This window comes from Odocoileus virginianus, chromosome 27 (genome assembly GCF_023699985.2).
Source record: "Odocoileus virginianus isolate 20LAN1187 ecotype Illinois chromosome 27, Ovbor_1.2, whole genome shotgun sequence".
Taxonomy (NCBI): Eukaryota; Metazoa; Chordata; class Mammalia; order Artiodactyla; family Cervidae; genus Odocoileus; species Odocoileus virginianus.
Window position 1 is genome coordinate 32,212,192 of NC_069700.1, and position 20,588 is coordinate 32,232,779.

Sequence of the window (20,588 nt, forward strand, 5' to 3'; positions counted from 1 at the left end):
AGACTCCGACAGGCTCAGCGGAAGCGGCCCCTCCCTCCACTCAAGCCTATCTGTTGTCTCCTGCTAGGCACCAACCTTTGGGGACTGAGGGCACACTCAGATCCTGCGCTGACATTCTAAACATTTCTTCACCTCTCCACACAGCCACTGCTTGAGAGGCTGCCCAAGGGGCTCCAGAAGCTTTCTGCAACTCTGGCCATTGACCCTGGAGCAACTGCCTCATTCTCTGACCCTTCTCTACAACTAAGCTGTAGTTCACAACTTTTCTGGTAGTCCAGAAAAAGACTACCGGCAGCATCAGATTACTAGGGGAGAAAGCTGGGGAGGGCTCGCCTCTATGCCTCAGACAGCTGCCCAAGAAATCGGTAAAGTGAATATCTTCTTCAGCCCAGCCACTGACAGAGCCTCTTGTGGAGTCTTAATATGGAGTCTTAATTAATATGAAGCTGCTGCATTTGGTTACGTGGTTGCCTATCAGGTTGCCTCCTGCTCCCAAGGCTTAGGAGTGGCCGTGTACAGGCAGCCTCTGCCAAGAGCAGCACCTGGTGACAAACGATGAAAACGTCCTTCCCGTCAGCTCTGCTGAGTTCATCTTAGTCACGGTGCCCCCTCACCAGGCCTCTACTCTCACCGGAGGCCCGCTGAGGAAGTGAGCTGGGAAGATTCACCTGCCCCAAGCAAAGATGCCCACAACAGCACAGCCTTGACAAAGTTACAAACTGAAAAGATGTACAAAAAGAATAAAAACATACATTATCACCCCACGAAGAGCAGGTCACCTACCCCATCGGCCATCAGAAAGTGGACACCCTTGTGATCGGTGTTATCCAGGACGAAATTCCGAAAAGCATTGATGTTCTCCGGGCGAGTGATGTCTCCGTCTCCATCGATCCCACCCTCACCTGACAGAGAGGACACAAGGTTCACATTTAGCTCGTCTGCCCTGTGCATCCCTGGCAGCAGGACACAACCTCACCAGGGCTGTGAACACAGGTACCAGGCAGACCTCAAGGCCCAGGAGAAGACCCTCTGTGAGGAGCACCTCACTGAAGGGCCCGCCATACAAGGCTGCCCTGCAGTGATGGACCAGGAGGCAGAGACAGGGCCCTGCTACAGTAGAGGAGAGTTCAGGAGGCGTCAACCAGCCGTGAGCCATCAACTGACACAGAAGGTCTTCATGTTCAAGATCAAACGTGCGTTTAAAGCACCTACATTTAGGAAGCAGTATCAATTTCTTAATAAGTTCTGTTAACAAAGGACCTGGGGTTTCCTGCCAAACCACAAAAAGCAAGACAGAGTGGAGGGAGCTGCTAGGGGATTGCTGAGCATCTGGCATACAGGGCTGGGGATGAGTGTGGATTTGTTATTTGGTAATAACCCCACCAGTTCTCAGAGAGATCAAATGGTTTTATTATCTCCTGTCACCACAAGAGAAGGAAGGAGAGATTAATATGGATCTGCTGAGAGTTTGCCTACTAGAGGATTTAACCTGGATTCCACAGGCCTGGGGGAAAAGGGACTGTCAAGAGGAAACCGAGACCTTCATGACATGGGCTGGGAACCCTGTACTGAGCGACCTAGGACAGAAAACACGGCACGTGGATAGTAACTCCTCCTGATAAGACCTGTCCCTCTCGGCCCCTGGTGGCCTCCTCCATGTCCCTACCGTAGTAGGGTTCGAAGAGCTCACTGGAGGCGGAGTAGAAGTCTTCCAGCTTAAAGTCATTAGGACCCTTCAAAGTCATTCCAAAGCCCTTCGCGTGCCACTTCTTCCTCCACAGCACATACTCCGAGAAGCCACCCGGGCCTGCACAGACGTCAGCAAAGTACAGAAGCTCAGCTTCCCGGTCCTTCACCAGTGGCTTCTGCAAAGGTAAGTGGAAGTCAGGGGAGAAAGGGGAAAAAATGGCTCAATGGGGAGCAGGAAAGAGAAAGCAGGGGAGTGCAATAAGCCTCTCAGCAAGCACAGCGCAGAGCTCCTGCTAGAGCCACAACCGCCAGCAAGCCAGGCGGGAAACCCGCAGGAAACCTGAGACCACTGCCTTCAGTCACCCATCCCCACCTCAAAACACCCCTGATGCCTTTCACACCACCACGCCCGGCTCAGACTCCTAATAAAACATCCTAATGGGCACCCAAGTGTGCATGTTTTATTTCTCAGCATCTTTTCCCCACCGCATCCTGCCTTACAAGAGTCCCAACGAGCGGAGTAGATAGATGTTCTATCCCCCCACATGACAGACAGGGAAAGAGAGACGCCAAGACACAAACTGACCTGTTCACAGTCTGCAGCACCGCTTAGTCAGCATCCCGTCAGCCTGACCAGGAGACGCAGGCTTCCTGTCCAACTAGGGTCTGAGGGGCTCTCACATCACCTCCTCCCAGCCCAGGGCCTCACCTTCCAAATCACAGCCTCTGCGCCCCTTTATCCCCTCCTCCTAGACGCTCTCTTTTCTTTTCCCCTCCAATTAAGTTTTTATCATGGAATAATTTGAGACGTACAGATAAGTTGCGAGGACAAAGTTCACACATATCCTTCACTCAGTTTTAGTAACATCTTACATGGTCAGTTGTAAAAATTAAGAAACTGACATGCACGGGTACATCACTATGAACTAAACCCCGGTCTTGATTCAGATCTCACCAGACCCCTTGTTCTGTTCCATGACTCCACCCAAGACAGCACAGTGCACTGTGCGTCCTCCTTTTTTGCACACCACCCCCTCCTGCCTCTGCCCCTCTGCTGACCAGGGCCTGCATGGGGCAGAGCTGGAAGCTGACAAGATTGAGAGAACAGGAGACACTGATCTAGGCAGCCATCAGAGCATCCACTCACCTAAAGAATAACTGCATTACACTATCATCATTTGTATTAGATGATCAGTTTTGGCCACTTAAGTGGCTTTAAATTCTTAATATAAAGTGCTGGGCGCTCCCTGGTGGCCTCGTGGTTAGGATACTGGGCTTTCACTGCTGTGGCCCAGGTTCCATCCCTGGTCAGGGAACTGAGATCTCACAAGCCACACAGTTTGGCCAAATTAATTAATTAAATTTAATGTATGCTGAATGCAGATCTAGACTGTGTTTACACTTTTCTACACACCTGGGCCCTCAAGGGTGAATTTTACTTGTCTCAAGCCTCCACGGCAGAGACATGCGATCTGCACTGGTGACAAGAGGCTGAGCTCCAGAAAGGTGACTGCAGGGGAACCCTGATGACCATCCAGCAGGAAGGGCTAAGACCGCTCATCCTTCTCTCCCTCAAAGTCTGGCACGGCTGGGTGCTTGTCCAGAGCGCTCTAACTGCCAGATAAAGATCAGAAGGCTTCAGGGGAAACAGTTATAGGAAAGAAATGGAAATACTAATGCTCACAGTCCAGTCACTTTCGAGGTGACAAGGGCTTTGCCTCTGATGATGGTTAGCTAGCTTGATCACAACAGTGGAAAAAGTCTCTGGAGAAAGGGACTGTAGCTAAAAATACACTTCATCACCCTGTGGCAAGCCCACTCAGTGTGCTGGGACATATCAGTTCCTTCTCCCCTTCCTCTGCTCCACCACCCTAACATTCTTTGTTCCTGAGCTATCAATTATTCATATCTTCTTATTGTATTCATTTGCACACTAAAAAAGACCTAATAGCATACGCCAAGAATATTATGCAGCACTTCCCAGGCTGCAAAGCGGTAGTGAGACAGGCGTCACAAGTTTAAGGCCTGCACACACTGGAGAGAGTGAAAACACTGTTCCTCACCACAGGCCATGCCCTATCCCCAAGCGCCAGCTTCACCAGGTGAGAGGCTGGCCCAAAGAAGACTATGAGAAGAAAGGAGAATGAATCAATGAAAGCATCTCACCTCCAAAAAGACAGCATAAACATGATCTGTTCTGTAATTTCAAGACGTGTCACCCTCGCAGGCCGCGGCCAGAGGTCCTTTCTCAGAAAGGACGGCTGGGGTTCTTACCTCTGCCACTTACTGACTGTGCAGTCAAAGGCAAGAATGTGATTTATGTCTTTAAGCTTGAGCTTCCTCAATGACAAACTGGAACTAATGTAGGTTATTTCTCAAGGCTATTGTGAGGATTAAACAAAGTACCTTATGTCGAAGACCCTTAAAAACTGTACAATACTGAACAAACGTTAAGATGACACGAAGTTCAACTAGATCAGCCAGCTCCCTGAGAGTCAGACCCTTGTCCCTCCCCTCCTTTTCTCTCTGCAGAGTCTGGTGCAGTGCTCCACAGGGAGCGGGGACTTCGTAAGTGCTGTCCAATTTCTTCTAAGACAGCGCTGAAACTTCAAGATCTACATTCAGCTTTTGTATCCTGTTATGCTTCATAGCCAATGCTTTCTTACTACAACGATAACCGCAGGCACACAAGTCCCTCATGTAACGTTTTGGTTTATATATAATACACTTCCATATACCCAAAGAATCTAAACGCCTTTCTCTTCCTGGCCCCTTCCAACTCTTGTTTATGATCTTTTTATTTCCCTAATCTCTTTCCTCCTTTTACCACAACCTGTAGAAGCAGAAACACGCTGAAAAACCTCAAAGACCCTCCCCTCCAGCTTCCCATCTCCAACCTCCTCACACTTTCCTAGGCTTCATGTTGTCCGCACTCTTACTCTAATTTCCCTGATCCAAGAGCCACTGGGACTCTAGCAAACCTGGGCGTGTGCCTGGGGCTTCTGCCACTCCCATGTCTGCTGGGACTGCTCTAAACACAAGCCTGCTGGGCTTGGCTGTCACTCCAGTCCTTGGGGGGAAACAGGGGTGAACAGACAGAAGCAAACACTAGGAGCTGAAGAGAAATCACTTTCATAGTGGAGTATAGAAGAACTTCTCTGGAAAGGCAATTCTCCACAGCCACTATCAATCAGTGCCAGTCAGGAAGCTGCCTGAAGCATTGTCAACACAGCCACCTTTTCCTACGTAACATCTCCACCCTCTGCCTGAATGGTACAACCCTGGTGCCTACTTCATTTTCCTGACAGCAAAAGACAATAACCAGATCCCAGCTGCTGGGGGCGTTTACATTCAAAAGCCCAAAATGACGCTGTGATTTCCCATCAACCTGACAGAGTTCCTCTGCCAGGCAGGGGTTTAAGGGAAATCATTCGGAGCTCAGAAAATTAAATCAACATTATATCAATGTAATTTTCTCAAGATGCTAATTCCAAGAGCTGTTGTGTACAGCTTGCTGGTACTGTAAGGGGGGAGGGAGAAATAACTAAAGGCTGGAGGGGTCCACCTGCCATTCTGCCACAAGGAGGAAACAACCAGGCAGGGGAGGCTGAAGCAATAAAGAACTTGGAAAACAAATTTCTTTAAGCAGTGGACAATCAGGGGCCTAGCAGAAGGAGGCTGAGTGAGGCAGAAACTGGACTGGGAACAGCTGGCTCCTGACCCTTTCACTGTCAGAGAACTAACAGGGTGAAAATGCTCTGAAACTCTGAAGGGAAAGCTAGAGTGAAATTTCTTTTTTTCTTTCTCTATCATATGGAGGGTCTGTGTTCAGAAAAATGAGAGTAGCAAAGTAGAAAATTATTCCGATCCACCACTTGTAATCAGGATCCCACCCGAAGCTTGTTCAGAGAAGCAGAAAGGGAAAGTGGCCACATTTGAAGTCACAGATTTTCGAGCTGGGACAAACTTTCAGAGTCTCTTGGTCCTACCCTGGTCCTCTGGCAGGTTAGAGGGCTAATTTCAGAGATGAGGCAGCTGAGACCCAAAGAAGGTATGAACCTGAGTGACACCACCTGTGACTAAGTGCTGCACTTCCTACTGCCCCTTGACCATGAACACAGACCTTCAAACATGATACTGACCATGCAGACCAGTGAAAGAACCCAGATGCCCACATTTCATTCAACACTCGGACATTTCCCAGAGTACTGCCCTCTCATACCAGAAACAGCAGCAACCAAATCAGATGATGTCATAAGATTCAATTTGGAACATTAATTCACTGTAAGGACTGTACACAGTCATCCCTCAGTATTGACAGAGGATTGGTTTCAGGACCCCCAGCAGATACCAGAATTTGCAGATGCTTGAGTTTTTATATAAAGTGGCAGTGTACAGCCGGCCCTCTGTACCTGCAGAGTCACAGACACAGAGGGCTGACTGCACTCAAACTCCACCCCACCCTGGAAGAGGGCAGGCTAGAGCTCCCTGGTGGCAACTGGCCTCTACACGTCGACGAGCCTGAAGAGGCTTTACACACACCCAACCCTTACCCTTATCTGCTCTCAAGTCCCCAGAATGTCCAGAACCTAAGCACCATGGGGAAAGGAATCACATCTATGTATTCCTGGTGCCTAGCACTGTGCCTGGTACAATGTAGGGGCTGGATAAATGCATGTTTAATCAGTGCAGCAGAGAGGCCATGCCCTCACCTCCCTGCTCCCTTGGCCTATGGAGGTCACACCTGCTGATCTGGTCAGGAATGTCCCTCCTCCACTGCTGCAAGCCCTGGGCACCTCCATCTGGAGTGAAGAGCAGGATCTGCAGAGTCGGGAGCTGGGACTCAGGGCCTGAAGCCCTAGAGATAACTGCTTTCTAAGGCACTCCTGGGACCACAGGAAGCACTGTGGAACCCTAGCTTAAGAGTTCAAAGCAAAATATATCTCATCACAAAATGTATCTCCATCACCCAGTAGGAATACTCTCCTAGCACTGCACAAATGACAATTTCTGAGCCACTGAAGCTGAAGCCTATTTAGCACTATGAATTCAGAAGCAAAATCTTGTTCTCACCCCATAAGAGTCTCTTGGATTTGTAAACATGCGATCGAACACAAAATCCATGTTAGCCATCTTCATTGCTGCCCTGCAACAAAGCAAGACAGAAAAGCACACCTCAGTTACAGACAGATGGGAGGGTGGAGGCTCAAAAGGAAACATCGACCACTGCACATTGTTGGGGGGTGGGGGGGAGGAATGCCAGCAAACCTGTTGAGGAAGAAGACTCCTCGGATCATCTCGTAGGGATTGGCCCGGGTCCGAGCTCGCCGCATCTCCTCCCCATCCAGGACATCAAACACACTCTGCCCGGAGAGAATCAGAACCACAAGGTGAACATCACCCTCTGGGATGGAGCCTGATGAGCCGGGTTCACAGCCCTCTGAAGAGCTAGGCCCCTGCTGCATGCCAACTCTGAAATGATCAGACATGTGAGCCCAGAGTGGCGGCTCGATCACTCTGCCTCTCAACTACCTCACTTGTAAAATGGTACAAACTAAAAGGGACGCAAGCACATGCCTGCCACGTGGTAAGTGGTATTAATCCTACTGGCACTGCTAGCCCTCACTGCAAGCCTGCTTCTCCACTCCAGCAGCAACGCGGCAGGGCCTAGAGTTTTGTTATGAAGGGTGCACTCAGAAAGAAGGCAGGCAAACCAAGATGAGGCTCTTCTGAGGGCACTGCCTCACAGCAGGGAACCCTTCTCTTTCCTCTAATTCTCTCTGGAAAAAGAAAGCCTCACTTTACCTGAGGATATTTCTAACACTCTACCTGCCAGAAAAATGAGCTCTGTGAGGCTTGTCTCAGGCCTTGCTTCTCCTCCAACTCATTTTCTCCTCAGTTTCCCTGGGTCACCCTGCCCCAGGCAATGCACCTCCTGACCAAAGTCAGGTCAGGTCAGAAGACATCAAGGGGAGAGTGACACCAACTATCTCTTTTAACTTCAACAACACTGAGTATTTTTTTCTTCATAATTTAAAGATAAGGAAACTCGGAGAAGCTAAAGCAAATGGTCCAAAGTCACTCAGCAAAGAAAGAAAAAAAAAGCTGCAAAACTAGGATTTGAATTCAGCTCTGATACTGAAGAATGATTAAATCTTCCACTATGCCAGTCCCCCTTCAGGATTACGATGAACCCACCCACTGAAATTAAGTGGTTCCCTTCCTGGCTACTGACCACAGGGACAGAACAACACTGCGGGGCAGGGGAGTCACCAGGAAAAAAGAAGTCTCACAGAAACACGCCAGACTGACATCTGCTCTCCAGGAAAAAGATCTTAGCTAAATTTCAGCTTCCCCACAACCGACTCAAAAGAACAAGAAAAGCCCAGCACAACCCCTCATACAAAATCTTCAGCGCCAGCTCTAGCCACGAGGCCTTACCTTACACTTCAACATGCTGCGAAGCAGGCCTTCCCCACAAAACTCTGTTTCATCTTCAATAATCATCTTTCTCTGCAGGGAGAAGAAAACAACCCGTAATGACCACATGTGACTGCATCTGGGGGAGGGTGGGGAAACCAGGGCTCTGAGTGAGCAGAGCAGACCCTGCCAGAGAACGTCAACCCCTGAGGGACGGGGAATGGAAAAGCCTAAATCCCTCTGGCTCGGCTTCAGACAGCCGCGAGAAGGAGCAGCCCCCTGGGGCTCCCCTGAAAGCACCATATGGATACAAGACTCATGAACACTGAGGCTGAGAAAAGCAAACAGGGAGGAGACACCCAAGCTGTCTGTCCCTAGAGTGTGGGGGCAGAAGGATGGGGGGCATTTGGGAACACCCCAAATGACAGAGGCTGTCCTTCAACCAGGAAGCCTCTTGCTCCGTGATGAGTATGAAGGCAGGACCTCAGGCACTGACTTGGCAGCGTCACAGAAAACAAGGGTGTAGGAGCCTCATGGGGATGCTGAGTTCAGCGTCATGTATGAGTGAGGCTGCTTCTTAATCAGTGGTGCTCAAACTCGGTATTCTCAGGTTTTACACTCTGTAAGATCACTGAGGATCCCAAACAGCTTTTGCTTCTGTGGGAGATAGATGTGTATATTCGCGCGTGTGTGTGTGTGTGTTTATATACCTTAATATAAGTTAAAACCGAGATGTTTAAATATTTACTAGTTCAGTTTAAACGAATGTTATATTAATATAAATAAATGTGTATGAAAACTATATTCAAAAAAAAAAGACTGAGAAGAGTGGCACTGTGTTCCATTTTTGCAAAGCTCTCAGCATCCGGCTTACTACAAGACAGTGAGACTCTCCTGTCCACATGTGCACTCAACATGTGATATCACATGTCATAGCTTCTGGAAGACTTCACAGGACACTTGTAAGAGAATGAGAATGAAAAAGGCAAATAACTTGTCAGAATCATGAAAATAACTGACTCATAGACCCTCTGAAAGGGTCATGGAGATTCCTGGAAGTCCCTACACTTTGAGAACTGCTCTCTGGAACATGCTGATCTGGTAAAACTATATACTTAACTCTTACAATTTTACAGAAAGAGAATAAACAAATTCCTTTAGTAACAACTCCCTCATTCTTTTCTGAGGACAGAGGTAGTCCTTTTTATCTACTTGGAACAGTGCCCAACAGTGACCAGAATATATATAGGTGTATAATAAGCTTCTCTAAAAAGCATCCAAGAGGAAGACAGAAGTTATGCATTTTGTGCTGCCTTGCAAGGTAAATGACTAGGAGGAAAAAAGCCCTGTGTGCCACATGTCCCAGGGGCATATTCATGGAGCTCCTGACACCCTCTTGATGCAGCTTTATTCCTGCCAGAAAGCTCAGATTCACACTTTTCTTAAACTGTAAGTATACAGATACACACACCTGATTTGAGGAGGAGAAATGTCAAAAGTGTCAAGAATTCAGAGTACATTTTCCTGAACTCCTACCTTCCCCACAACCATCCAATCGCTCATTTCCTGAGTGTCAGGAATTTCAGTGGTACATTCTGGGAACCATGACACCTGCTCGCAGGCACTGGGCTACAAACAAAAGAGAGGCAAGTAAGTCAGGTAAGGCAGACCCTCAGGGCCATGCACCAACTCACCAGGACTTTCCCCAAAGCGATCGAGGGGCTCAGAGTGAGAAGTGTCCAGGACGCTGAGGCCAATGGGAGTGTCAGATCTAAGAACTGAGCCAGGATTCTGAAGTTCAACTTCTAAAGGCAGGGCCAATTCTGGTTTGAATTCTAAGAAACTTCTCCAACTTTCAGTTTCTTTCATTTGTTCCAATATTATTTGATGAACACCTACTGCGGACTAAGTGCTCAGTACACAGAGGTAAAAAGACATGATCCTTAACGCAGGTGGCCTATAGTCAGACCAGTGGGGATGCAGAGAAGAACACAAGTCTACAAGGTAATTACATCAGGAAGACAGTGCAACGAGCCTCACTTCCTGATGCCTTTTATTGCAAGACACAGTAGAAACTGGCTTCTCTAGTGCTGCTTCCTCTGAATTTTTCAGTTACTTTCCTTACCAAGCTAAAACTGTGGTTTTCATCCTGGCCACACTTGGCATTATCTGCAGACCTCTTAAAAAGTACTGATGCCTGGGCCCCCCACTCAGAGTATATGATTCTGCTGGTCTCAGGTGGGGACTGGGTGTAAGGACATTTTCAGAGGTCATCAGGTGATTCTAACGTGCATCCAGAACTAAGTTCATAGGGCTGAAGAGACAACGATTATAAAACCTAAATCGAAAAAAAAAAAAAACCAAAAAACCTAAATCGGTGGCTAACCTGCATTGGCAGCTCAACATTTTCCCTCCAAGCAAGTGTGGAGAATAGATTCACCATTGCGAATTGAAGCAATGAGATTAAAGGTAATATTACATGCTCTGAAAAGCATAAAATGGTATCTCAATGCAAGGTCTTGAGGGCAAGCCAACTACCATCAACAGAGAAAAAATTTCAAAGAAAAATTACTGAAAACTTTTGTCAAAATCTAGCAATGAATCATGGCTTTCTCTTGGTCAAAGCCGGTCCCTTTAGGTATAAAAGTTGTGAATTATAACCTCTACAAAGAAGCTCATACACAGTATGGATGCTCCTTTGGAGGGGAATAGCAGATTCAACCTCCCCATGTAATGAAGTCTGAACATTACAGCTACCATAAAGTGAACTCTGTCTGAAGCTCCACACCTTGCACTCCATATTCCTGAACAGCAGTGCCACTGAGCATTCTCCATGCAGTGACTCCAGGAATCAGACGTTCACCTCAGGCCACCCAGACTCAATTGCCTTAAAGAAGTGGGACTTCCCTGGTGATCCAGTGGTTAAGACACTGTGCTTCCACTGTAGGGGGCACAGGTTTGATTCCTAGTTGGGAAACTAAGATCCCACATGAGCTGGCATGGTCAAAAATAAACAAACTGATTTAAATTTTAAAACAAAAACAAACAAAAAGAAGTGGCCACCAACAAATAGTTGAGGCAAACTCTTAACCAAAAGAATATCTTTAAGAAGAAAAAGTGAATTATGGTAAATGGTGATTAGGTCAGCCTTGCCTCAAAAAAAATTATTCATGGAATTCCCTGGGGGTCTAGTGGTTAAGACTTGGCACTTTCATTGGCATGGCCAGGGTTTAATCCCGTCAGGGAACTAAGATCTCACAAACCATCTAACAGGGCCAAAAAAACCCCCTTTTTTTTTCAATAGCCTGTCTCTATTAAAAACAGATTTTATGAGCAAATTTCAGATTCCAAGTTTAGCAAAGTTAGTTCTAATTCTGCCCTATTGGGAGGGTAGGGACTTTTCACCCACTCTAGATAAATGAGGACATGGAAAGTACCAAGGAGTTTGGAGGCAGAAACCTACATCTAGCCCCAATGATCAGTATTTGCCTATTTTGCATTGTCGCGTCTCCTTACAACTACAAGGCAACACAGCAGGACCACTCTCAGAATCCATCAACTCCTGGTTTGTTAGCATCTTACTCTGACACTTTATTAGGCTTTTATCATGCACAGGTTCACAGAACTTCTTTGCTGAACTGAAACAACAGGGAGACAAAATATCCATTTTCCAGAGTTCAGAGCAACATCTGAAGCTCAACTTAAGCAACTATATGGAAGGCTAGACATTTGTGTTTCATTTTCTCTAGTTTCAACTCTATAATGGTAACATTTTATCATTATTTTTAGATACTTTTATTATACTCACTTCAAATCCTCTGTGGAATAAAGTAAGGCATAAGTAAATCAATAAAAATAAACTTTCAAAAAAAATTTTCAACATTATCTGTACCATCAGAGGGAATCTCTTTAGATATTCAGGATTAAAACAAACTCACACCCAAGGAGATAAGCAGAATAAACCCACAAGAGAAAAGCTATTTGGCATAAACAAACACCTATTTAATATCAGGATATCATAAACTTGAGGAGGTGCAAGGACCTTGGAGGGTACCTGATCCAGTTACTCACACAATGGGAGAGTGGTCCTCATTTGGCTCACATGAATCCTTTCAGCAAAGGGAGCTCTCTACCTCCTTAGGCATGTTCATCACTGGTGAAAAGCTATATCTATTTATTCAAGTTCTTTGTGGAGACACTCTGCCTTTCTGTATCTTCTACCCACTGGTCTTAGACCCAGTCTCATATGAAGCAACAGGAAACAAATCCATAGCCCACTGTATCTCCCCTAGGCTCCTCTTTTCCATTTTGGACACCCCCATATCATCCATGTAAGAAACCAGTTCCAATCCCCACTAACCACCCTGATCATACTGCCTCTGGGGACTTCTAGTTTGTTAATATGGTTTCATAAAGACATAAATGGCCTTCCCGTCTCCCCTCCACACGAGGTACCTCTGGCTCATCTCGCCAGTTCACATTCAGCTCTTGGTCAAAGCCTTGCAGTGTCAGACCCAAGCCTCGTCGACCTTTCTGATTAGAGGCCTCAACGATGTCCTTCCGACCCTGGCTGTATTTACCCAGTCCTTCACCTTCCTTGAAGCCCATCTTGGCCTGAAAAAGAGACGTAAATGGTGCATTTATATAAGCAAACAGAAGTGGAGCACTTACATAAATAGACATTTATTCAGTCCTTCTACTGTGTCAGACACTGTATTAAATTGTGAGAAATATAAATGAGTAAGGCCTAAAGTTTTCCTTCTAGCCTAATAACTGCAGTTTGATTGTGAGCCCTGTGGCTGTCTATTCTGGGGGTGAAAGTCTAGGGCAACCACAAGTTGGATAAATGAGAAGGGACCTCATAGCTGTAATTAAAGGCACCAGTAGTACATAATGAATCTCACTGGACATTTGCACAACTACCCTTCCAGCTAATTTATCTGATTAAGTGAGAAGTAGATCTAGAGCAGAGCTGATAAAGAGAACATAATTTAAAATGGAACTGCTTCCAGCGGCAACTTCTAAACCTTACCCTTAACCAGTCAAATGGCCTTACTAGGGAAGGACAATGAGGGCTTGAAGGAGCCCACTTAATCAAGAGATTAACTGAAAAATCACTTCATGTAAAACTGAGGTATGGAAGGTACTGTAAGACAGGACAGAAACATCTGTTTAAATGTCACAACTAACTAAAAAGCTTACACTAAACTCTAGAGTCCTGGGCCCAGTTACATATCCCTAAAACCAGAGACCCCAAACCCACATACCCTTGTCTAATAAAAGAACTCCAACCCTAAAGCCCTGTTTCCTCTAGAGGCCTGTATTCCCTGTGGAAGGGGCACTGCAGGCTCAGCAGCTGGATGAAATTCCTACAGTAGCCACAAACCTTTCCCCAGGTCAGAGTCTGAGTCACCAACCTTCCCATCTCCCACTTCCCCGAAGTTTTTGGCCCCCAAATCAGAATCCTGACTATGACTTCAGAAGTAGCAGTTCTCATTCTTAAATGACTCCAACAGAAAATGGAGACGTCAACTGTGATATTCGTGAAGCTAGACAGGAGACAAACTTGGATTTCCCTGACCTTTGCAAAAGTAAGCAAGTCTTTTCTTCCACCTTCCTCCTGTGGTATATCAACAGGGTACTGAAGGTGGAAAGGAAAACTGGGCCCTCTTTTGGAAGTTAACACAGAAGACAGCTCTACTCCCATTTATTTTAGGAATCTGGGAGTGAGCAGGATTTTAGTCATTTTTTTTTAAGATCACTCACTAGAGCAAAAATCTCAGCATGAAGCCTCCTTATCCACCAACACACATCCATGTGCTCACATATGCTCATAAGAACTCACTACTAAGGAGACCAAAGGCTGCCCCAGCTCTGGACAGGAGAAGCAGGCCTGAGCAGCCGCTGCCCATGGATGCTTCAAATGTGATACGTGTATCAAGAAGGGGTTACGTGCTCTCTGCTGAACTACAGCAGCTGGTAAGCAGAGGGAAAACTTACACCCTCGGTTTGCTGCTTCTCTTGCCAACACGGCTTCCCTCCTCTCATTCTGCTGGTAGAACTTTAGAAACCCAACCCAAGCGCTGACATACCATGAGCTTCTGGGACACACTGTTATACATGGAGTAGCGAGAGGAAGTTCCCTCCACAAGAGAGTCTGCCTTGAATGCATCGTCGAAAGAGTCTGAGCTGCGTTGCTTCCCCTCAGTCTCGCTGTCAGACCCACTTAGGCTTGTAGCAGATGCTAGAAAAGAAAAAAAGAAAATGTTTTGGTGTGTTTACGGCACAATATAGCCTCTAAAGTTTCATTTATACAACTAGTGTTCGGTACATGCACTGCACAAAGTTCATTAAGTGACCCAGGTCAAATGTATTCTCTACCTCTTACAAACTGTGTAATCTTGGGCAAGGCCACTGAAGTTTCCTAAGGGTATCTGACACACAATGGGAGTTCAAAATATCAGTCTTCCTTTCCCATCTCTTACAAAACTGGGATGACAATACCTTCCTCATAGAAATGTTTGAAGATTAAGTGAAAAAATGTTATTTGGGAGCACGTTGTCAAATAAAAAATTAATGATATGATTATTATTTCTGCTGCTACTTATTAGTTGAACATCAGTTTCCAAACACTGACACCTATTTTCATTTTCAACAATTCTATCATGGGGACTATCTATCATAGTTTGCAATTGTCTAACCTCCTAGCTTTCTGTTTTCATGGTCCTTCAAACTTGGGGGGGGGGGCGCGTCTACAGCACAGCCCCAGAGAAGAGCTGGCTCAGAGTGAAAGTGGGGGAAGAGAAGGGAAGAGGTGAAGGGGGAGGTGGGGATAGGAAAGGAAGAGGAGGAAGAGAGGGAAGACAGGGAAGACGGGGGTTCAAGCAGCCACACTGAGGCAGGGAAAAGAGGAGCCGCAACTGAAGGCTCCAGCAGGGGAGCTGCCGGCCTGGGTGAGTCCAGCCAGTAGTGTCATTTGTCAGCAATTTTGTTGTCCAAAGACTCCAAATAAGACCCACCTTAGCAGCTACTAGAAGTGGTGGGTTACCTGTCTCCTGGCCAAAGGTGGGATAAGCCACAGTCTAGATAATCACTATAACTGAATCTTTCCTTCTCTTTGATAGATATGTGAACCTCTTAGAAGATTTTAAGGAATTCCCTGGCAATCTAGTAGTCAGGACTCAGTGCTTTCATTGCCAGGTTCGACCCCTGGTCAGGGAACTAAGATCCAGCAAGCTGCATGGCATGGCCAAAAAACAGAAAAAGATATCTCAACCCAATATAGCTTTATTCAGGTAGTTTCTTAGGCAAACCCACCCAAATCTGGAAATAAATTCTATCTCAAAGATCAGTTAAACTACTTTGGTGGTCCAGTGGTTAAGACTCCATGCTTCCACTGCCGGGGGCAGGGGTTCGACTCCTGATCAGGGAATGAAGATCCTCCATGGTGAACAAAGAAAAGAAATCTGGTAAACAATTTCTGCAAAGTCCCACTGAAAATGGTATAAACTGCAAGCCAGGAGGAATGCAGAACACGAAATGACAGTGGTAGTGTTCAATCTGACCCCAAGGTTAAAGAAGCTGTACCATGCTCAAAAGTATACAAATCTCATTAATAGGCAACTGTGCTTATTTAATAAAATTCTGGGGACTTCTTTGGTGGAACAGTAGATAAGGCTCCCTCTGTCAATGCAGGGGTCACAGGTTCAATTTCTGATCTGGGAGAACTCCACATGGTGCCGGAAAACTAAGCCCTTCCTCCCAGAGCCGGCGCTCTGCAGCAAGGCAAGCCACTGCAGGGAAAGCCCTTGCATCGCGAGGAAGAGCCGCTCCTACTCGTCACAACTAGAGAAAGCCTGCACGCAGCAGCAACGCCGCTCCTACTCGTCACAACTAGAGAAAGCCTGCACGCAGCAGCAACGATCCAGTGCAGCCCACAGTAAAAATGTTTTAAAGAATAAAATTTTTTAATTTCTTCAATTTATGAACATTATTCTTGCAGATATCTCGTAGTTATTAGGATATAAATGCTTGCTATTTAGACCTAAATACTTAACAAACCTGTTAGGTATTTCTTTTGGTATTTTAAGGGCATAGTGAAAAAAGTTAAAGCAACACTAAGAGTGTCAAGAACCAAGAAAACTTGGGAACCTCCACTCTATGTATTGAAATGATGAGACCACCAAGACACGTTGTCAACTGGATAACAGAAGACTGAGACCATATTCATGAGCATGGCATCCTAACTTTCATGTTCTCAAAAAGGACAATAAGAATAAAATAGAATAAAATTTTTATTTCTTGTAATTACAAAAAGAGCTTTTGGAAGGCAAGATATACAAGACCAATAAAAGTGATTAGCCACACATGTGGGGTTGAGGCACAGTGAAAGAATACCAAAATGATTACTTGGAACAAGTGGAAAAAGTGAAGCCTGACTTCTATTTTTATATCACTAGAGTTTACAGTGGCTATCTTTTTATATTTTTTTATTTATGAACCATGTGACTATATTAGCTATCAAAATTTTAAATAAATGTTAAGAAAAAAAAAAAAAACCTAACTTAGCAACATAGCACAATTCTTTTAAGAAAGAAAGGAGAAAAAAAAAAGAAGAAAGAAAGGAGGTCCCTGAGAACAGATGTTGACTCATGGCTGTTTGTGGGAAGTATTTGAGGAAAGGCACAAAAGACAGCCATTTAAAAAAATTCTCTATATACCCAAAATGGACTTTATACAGGTATTCATAACTTGAGAATTACATTCTAATTCTAAAGCCTGTCTGCACTGATCCATCCATCTCTCTGTGAAAACACGGAGTCGCAAAGGGCTGACATTCAGAAAACCGCGCAGTCTTCCCTAGCACCCAGGCCTGACTTTCCCCTCCACGGAGCTCCAGCAGCACCAGTATTCACACTGTCGGCACAGCATTCATCACACTGCCTGAGAGCTAGTTACCACATGCCACCCCACTGGACACAGTCACTCCCAGGAAGCAAGGACTGTGCCACAATTAACCTTCTATCTCTAACACTTGAACTGAGGCTTTGCATTAAAACCAATGAACTAGATACTCACTATAGTGAATTTAAAGAACTGGCACCCAGTTGTCATCTTTGCTAAGCATCTACTGAGTGAACAAGTCCTTAGGACATTCCTTCTTACAACACCTCAAACATGTGGTGTAAGACGTCCAGCCCTCAGAAATACAGGGAAGGATACACGCCATTATGTATTAGGTTGGGGCAAAAATGACTGTGGTATTGGATTGTGAATTTTAAAACCGTTACTAACTAAGCTCAGACACATCTTTATTCATCAAAATAAGAACCATGACAACCAACACATTTTTGCCAATGAGAAGTTGGTTTATTCCTATAGCATAAAAATCCATGCTTTGGGGTTCAATAAACTCTTGCAGAGCATTTTCTGCCTCCCACTGGTTGTGGAAGCGTTTTCCCTGCAAAAAGTCACTGACATGCTTAAAGAAGGGGTATGGTGGATGAGGCAAAACTTGGTAGCTCAATTTGTTCAACTTTTGAATCACTGGTTGTGTGACATATGGTCAGGTGTTGTCATGGTGAAGCATCAGGCCCCTTCTGTTGACCAATACTAATTGCAAGCGTTGCAGTTTTCAGTGCATCTCATCAATTTGCTGAGCATACTTCTCAGATGTAATGGTTTCACTGGGATTCAGAAAGCTGTAGTGGATCAGATGGGCAGCAGACCACCAAACAGTGACTATGAGATTTTTTTCTGGTACAAGTTTGGCTTTGGGAAGTGCTTTAGAGCTTCTCAGTCCAACCACTGAGTTGGTTATTGCTGACTGTCACATAAAATCCATTTTTCGTCACACATCACAATCTGATCAAGAAATGGTTCATTGCTGTTGCATAGAATAAGAGAAGATGACACTTCAAAATGACAATTTTTTTGATTTGCAGTCAGCTCATGAGGCATTCACTGAGCTTTTGTACTTTTCCAATTTGCTTCAAATACCAAATGAAGATAGAATGGCAGACGCTAGGTTCTTTGACAACTTGTGTAGCTGTAAGAGGATCAGCTTTGATGACCATTCTCAGGTGGCCGTTAGCAACTTTCAATAGCCAGCCACTATGATCCTCATCTTCAGGGCTCTTGTCTCCTTTGCAAAACTTCTTGAACCACCACTGCACTGTACGTTCACTAGCAGTTTCTAGGCCAAATGTGTTGATGATGTTGCGCATTGTCTCCACTGCTTTATGACTTCGGACTCAAGAAAATAGCTCGAATTTGCTTTTTGTTTAACATCATTTCCATAGTCCAAAAAGGAAAGATAAACAGCAAGTAAAAAGACATTAGCAAAAAAAAAAAAAAGCGAGAAATGTGCATTAAAATGGTGTATATCACATTTATTAAGAATGTATTCCAGTATCAAATGGCAAATTTCAACAATACAAAAACTGCAATTACATTTGCACCAATCTAGTATTTGTCCAAATACAGAGTGTACAACATCAAAAGTGAACCACAATGTTGTGTCAGCATTGGTTCATCAATTGTAACAAATACAGCACTCCTGAGAGAGATGTTGGTAATGGAGGAGGCTGTACTCACAGGGGCGGGGGTGTAGGAGGTCCTTTCTACTTTCAATTTTGTTGTGAAACAACCTGCTCTAAAAAAAAATAAAATGAAGTCTTAAAAAATTTTTTTAAGGTTCAACAAAAAATTTAAGCATGAAGATGGAATACCTATATCCTGACAGAGAACTGTGTTCCCCTTGGACTACTCTTTAGCACCCTGTACCCCAGAAGGCCAAAAAAGGACACCTTATACTGTTTAAGAGATCAACAACTTTGGTTCAGGACCTGTTTTTATAAACGGTCCATGTTGTATACAATGGAGTACTATCCAAAAGTATCAATCCTACTCCCAGAGAGCTTAAAAATCCAACAGCTAAGATAAACATGCATTTTTAAGTATATATAACATTCTGCAAAAGAAAAGCAGGTGAGCATGTGTGAAAAAATTAGAATAAACTTAAAAACAAAAGTCTGGCTTCTGAGGAGGAATGTTGGCTGAGAAAATCCCTGAATGAGAGGCACCAAATCGGCCTTCGTCCTCATAAGGTAACTCTCCAATCCCCTCAATAAGGAGCCAACATGCTTACATGGGCCAATGCGACACACATCACAGAGTGCTACTCAGAAGGAAAGACCCAGAACCTTAACAATGAGTAACCATGGAAACTGAGAGGTATGGTGATATTTATTTTCTGTCTTGCCTTTTCTGCATTTTCTGTGTAAGAAATAAGAATATATTATTAGTTTCAAAATTAGGGCTAAAGAAAAAAAAAGATAAAGAAATAGTCTCATTCAATAAGCCTTGTGCAGAATTTGTTTCCAGAGTAATCTTCAGAGGGCAGCAGATATGAGGGGAAAGACCTGAGCAGCTCAAGACTAAGCCTGGGCCACTCATCACCCATGCAGAGGAGAGATGTGCGCTCAGCAGAGCTCCCACACGCTGAAGAGCTGTGCTTCCCAAGTGCAGCGTCTTTCTCCTCGGTTGCTTCCCTGCCTCTAATCTGTACAGCTCAATAGGGGCAGCTCTCTGCGCACAGCCCTCAAGTTTCTCAGGGAAGACCAGGGATCCTGGGACCCAGCTAGCCTAGAAGCTACAATGTTACATCAGTTGTTATTTCTTTCACCAGCTATCTGGAGCTCACACATCTATCTATATAAAGATGAGGAAAGCCTGCTATCCTTCTCACAGGACAATGTGCCCTTGGTCCAGCTCTAGGGAGCTGCCAGGCTATTAGGTTTGCTTAAGGATCCATCAGTGGGCACCCATCAACAGTATGATTACCATTCCTGGGCATGCAGGGTTCCTGCCACCCTCAGATCCCAAAGAGAGAGAGATCTTTTGTCTTCATAACATTTTTGGACCAAAATGACAGGGAGAACCAAATTTGGGTGCAGGGCTCACTGGGCAAATCCATGGTGGCTCAGGTGCAATATTCCTGGACTCTGGCACAAAGATCTTTCCACGCCATTCCTTTTTCCAAGGTGTCACCTAGAGTACAGCTGTCCCGCCCAAGGTCTGAGAATGAGGTTGACAGGAGCTAAAATATGCAACTAGGCTTTTCTTTGTGAGATGGAGAAGTGTGCTGGATTAGCAGATAAGCCTTATTTCTCTTTTCATGTGCTACTTAAAGCCTGTTCTTAGCCTGACACCATTGAAGCCAAGTGCCCTGGAACAGTCTTAATGTCCACAGACTGCCATGGCCACTACTCATTTTCACCCCTGGGTCTCTGGGGCCACTCTTTTCAGATGAAAAGAAGACCCCTGTCTCGGCTGCAGCAGGAGCTAAAGAGGAAGTTTAGCCACCCAAGACTGATAAGAATTTGGCAAATATTGAGCAGACAATCTTTTAATGAGGATATAAATTAACAGGAGTAATAAGGTCAGTCTATTAAAATCATGAGTTTCATTAAGAACGT

General features: G+C 45.1%; 1 protein-coding gene across 1 annotated transcript in view; it reads right to left on the reverse strand.

Annotated features, from left to right (window-relative positions):
• The window catches only part of CMTR1 (cap methyltransferase 1), a 54,625-nt gene that overhangs the window by 27,822 nt on the left and 6,215 nt on the right, over positions 1-20,588 (reverse strand). Inside the window, exons 3-10 of the mRNA XM_070456516.1 lie at positions 14,202-14,353; positions 12,565-12,723; positions 9,646-9,738; positions 8,131-8,202; positions 6,958-7,052; positions 6,763-6,835; positions 1,667-1,865; positions 784-902 (exon numbers count right to left, since the gene is read on the reverse strand). Of these exons, the coding sequence (XP_070312617.1) occupies positions 784-902; positions 1,667-1,865; positions 6,763-6,835; positions 6,958-7,052; positions 8,131-8,202; positions 9,646-9,738; positions 12,565-12,723; positions 14,202-14,353 (962 nt within the window). The remainder of the gene's footprint in view (positions 1-783; positions 903-1,666; positions 1,866-6,762; positions 6,836-6,957; positions 7,053-8,130; positions 8,203-9,645; positions 9,739-12,564; positions 12,724-14,201; positions 14,354-20,588) is intronic.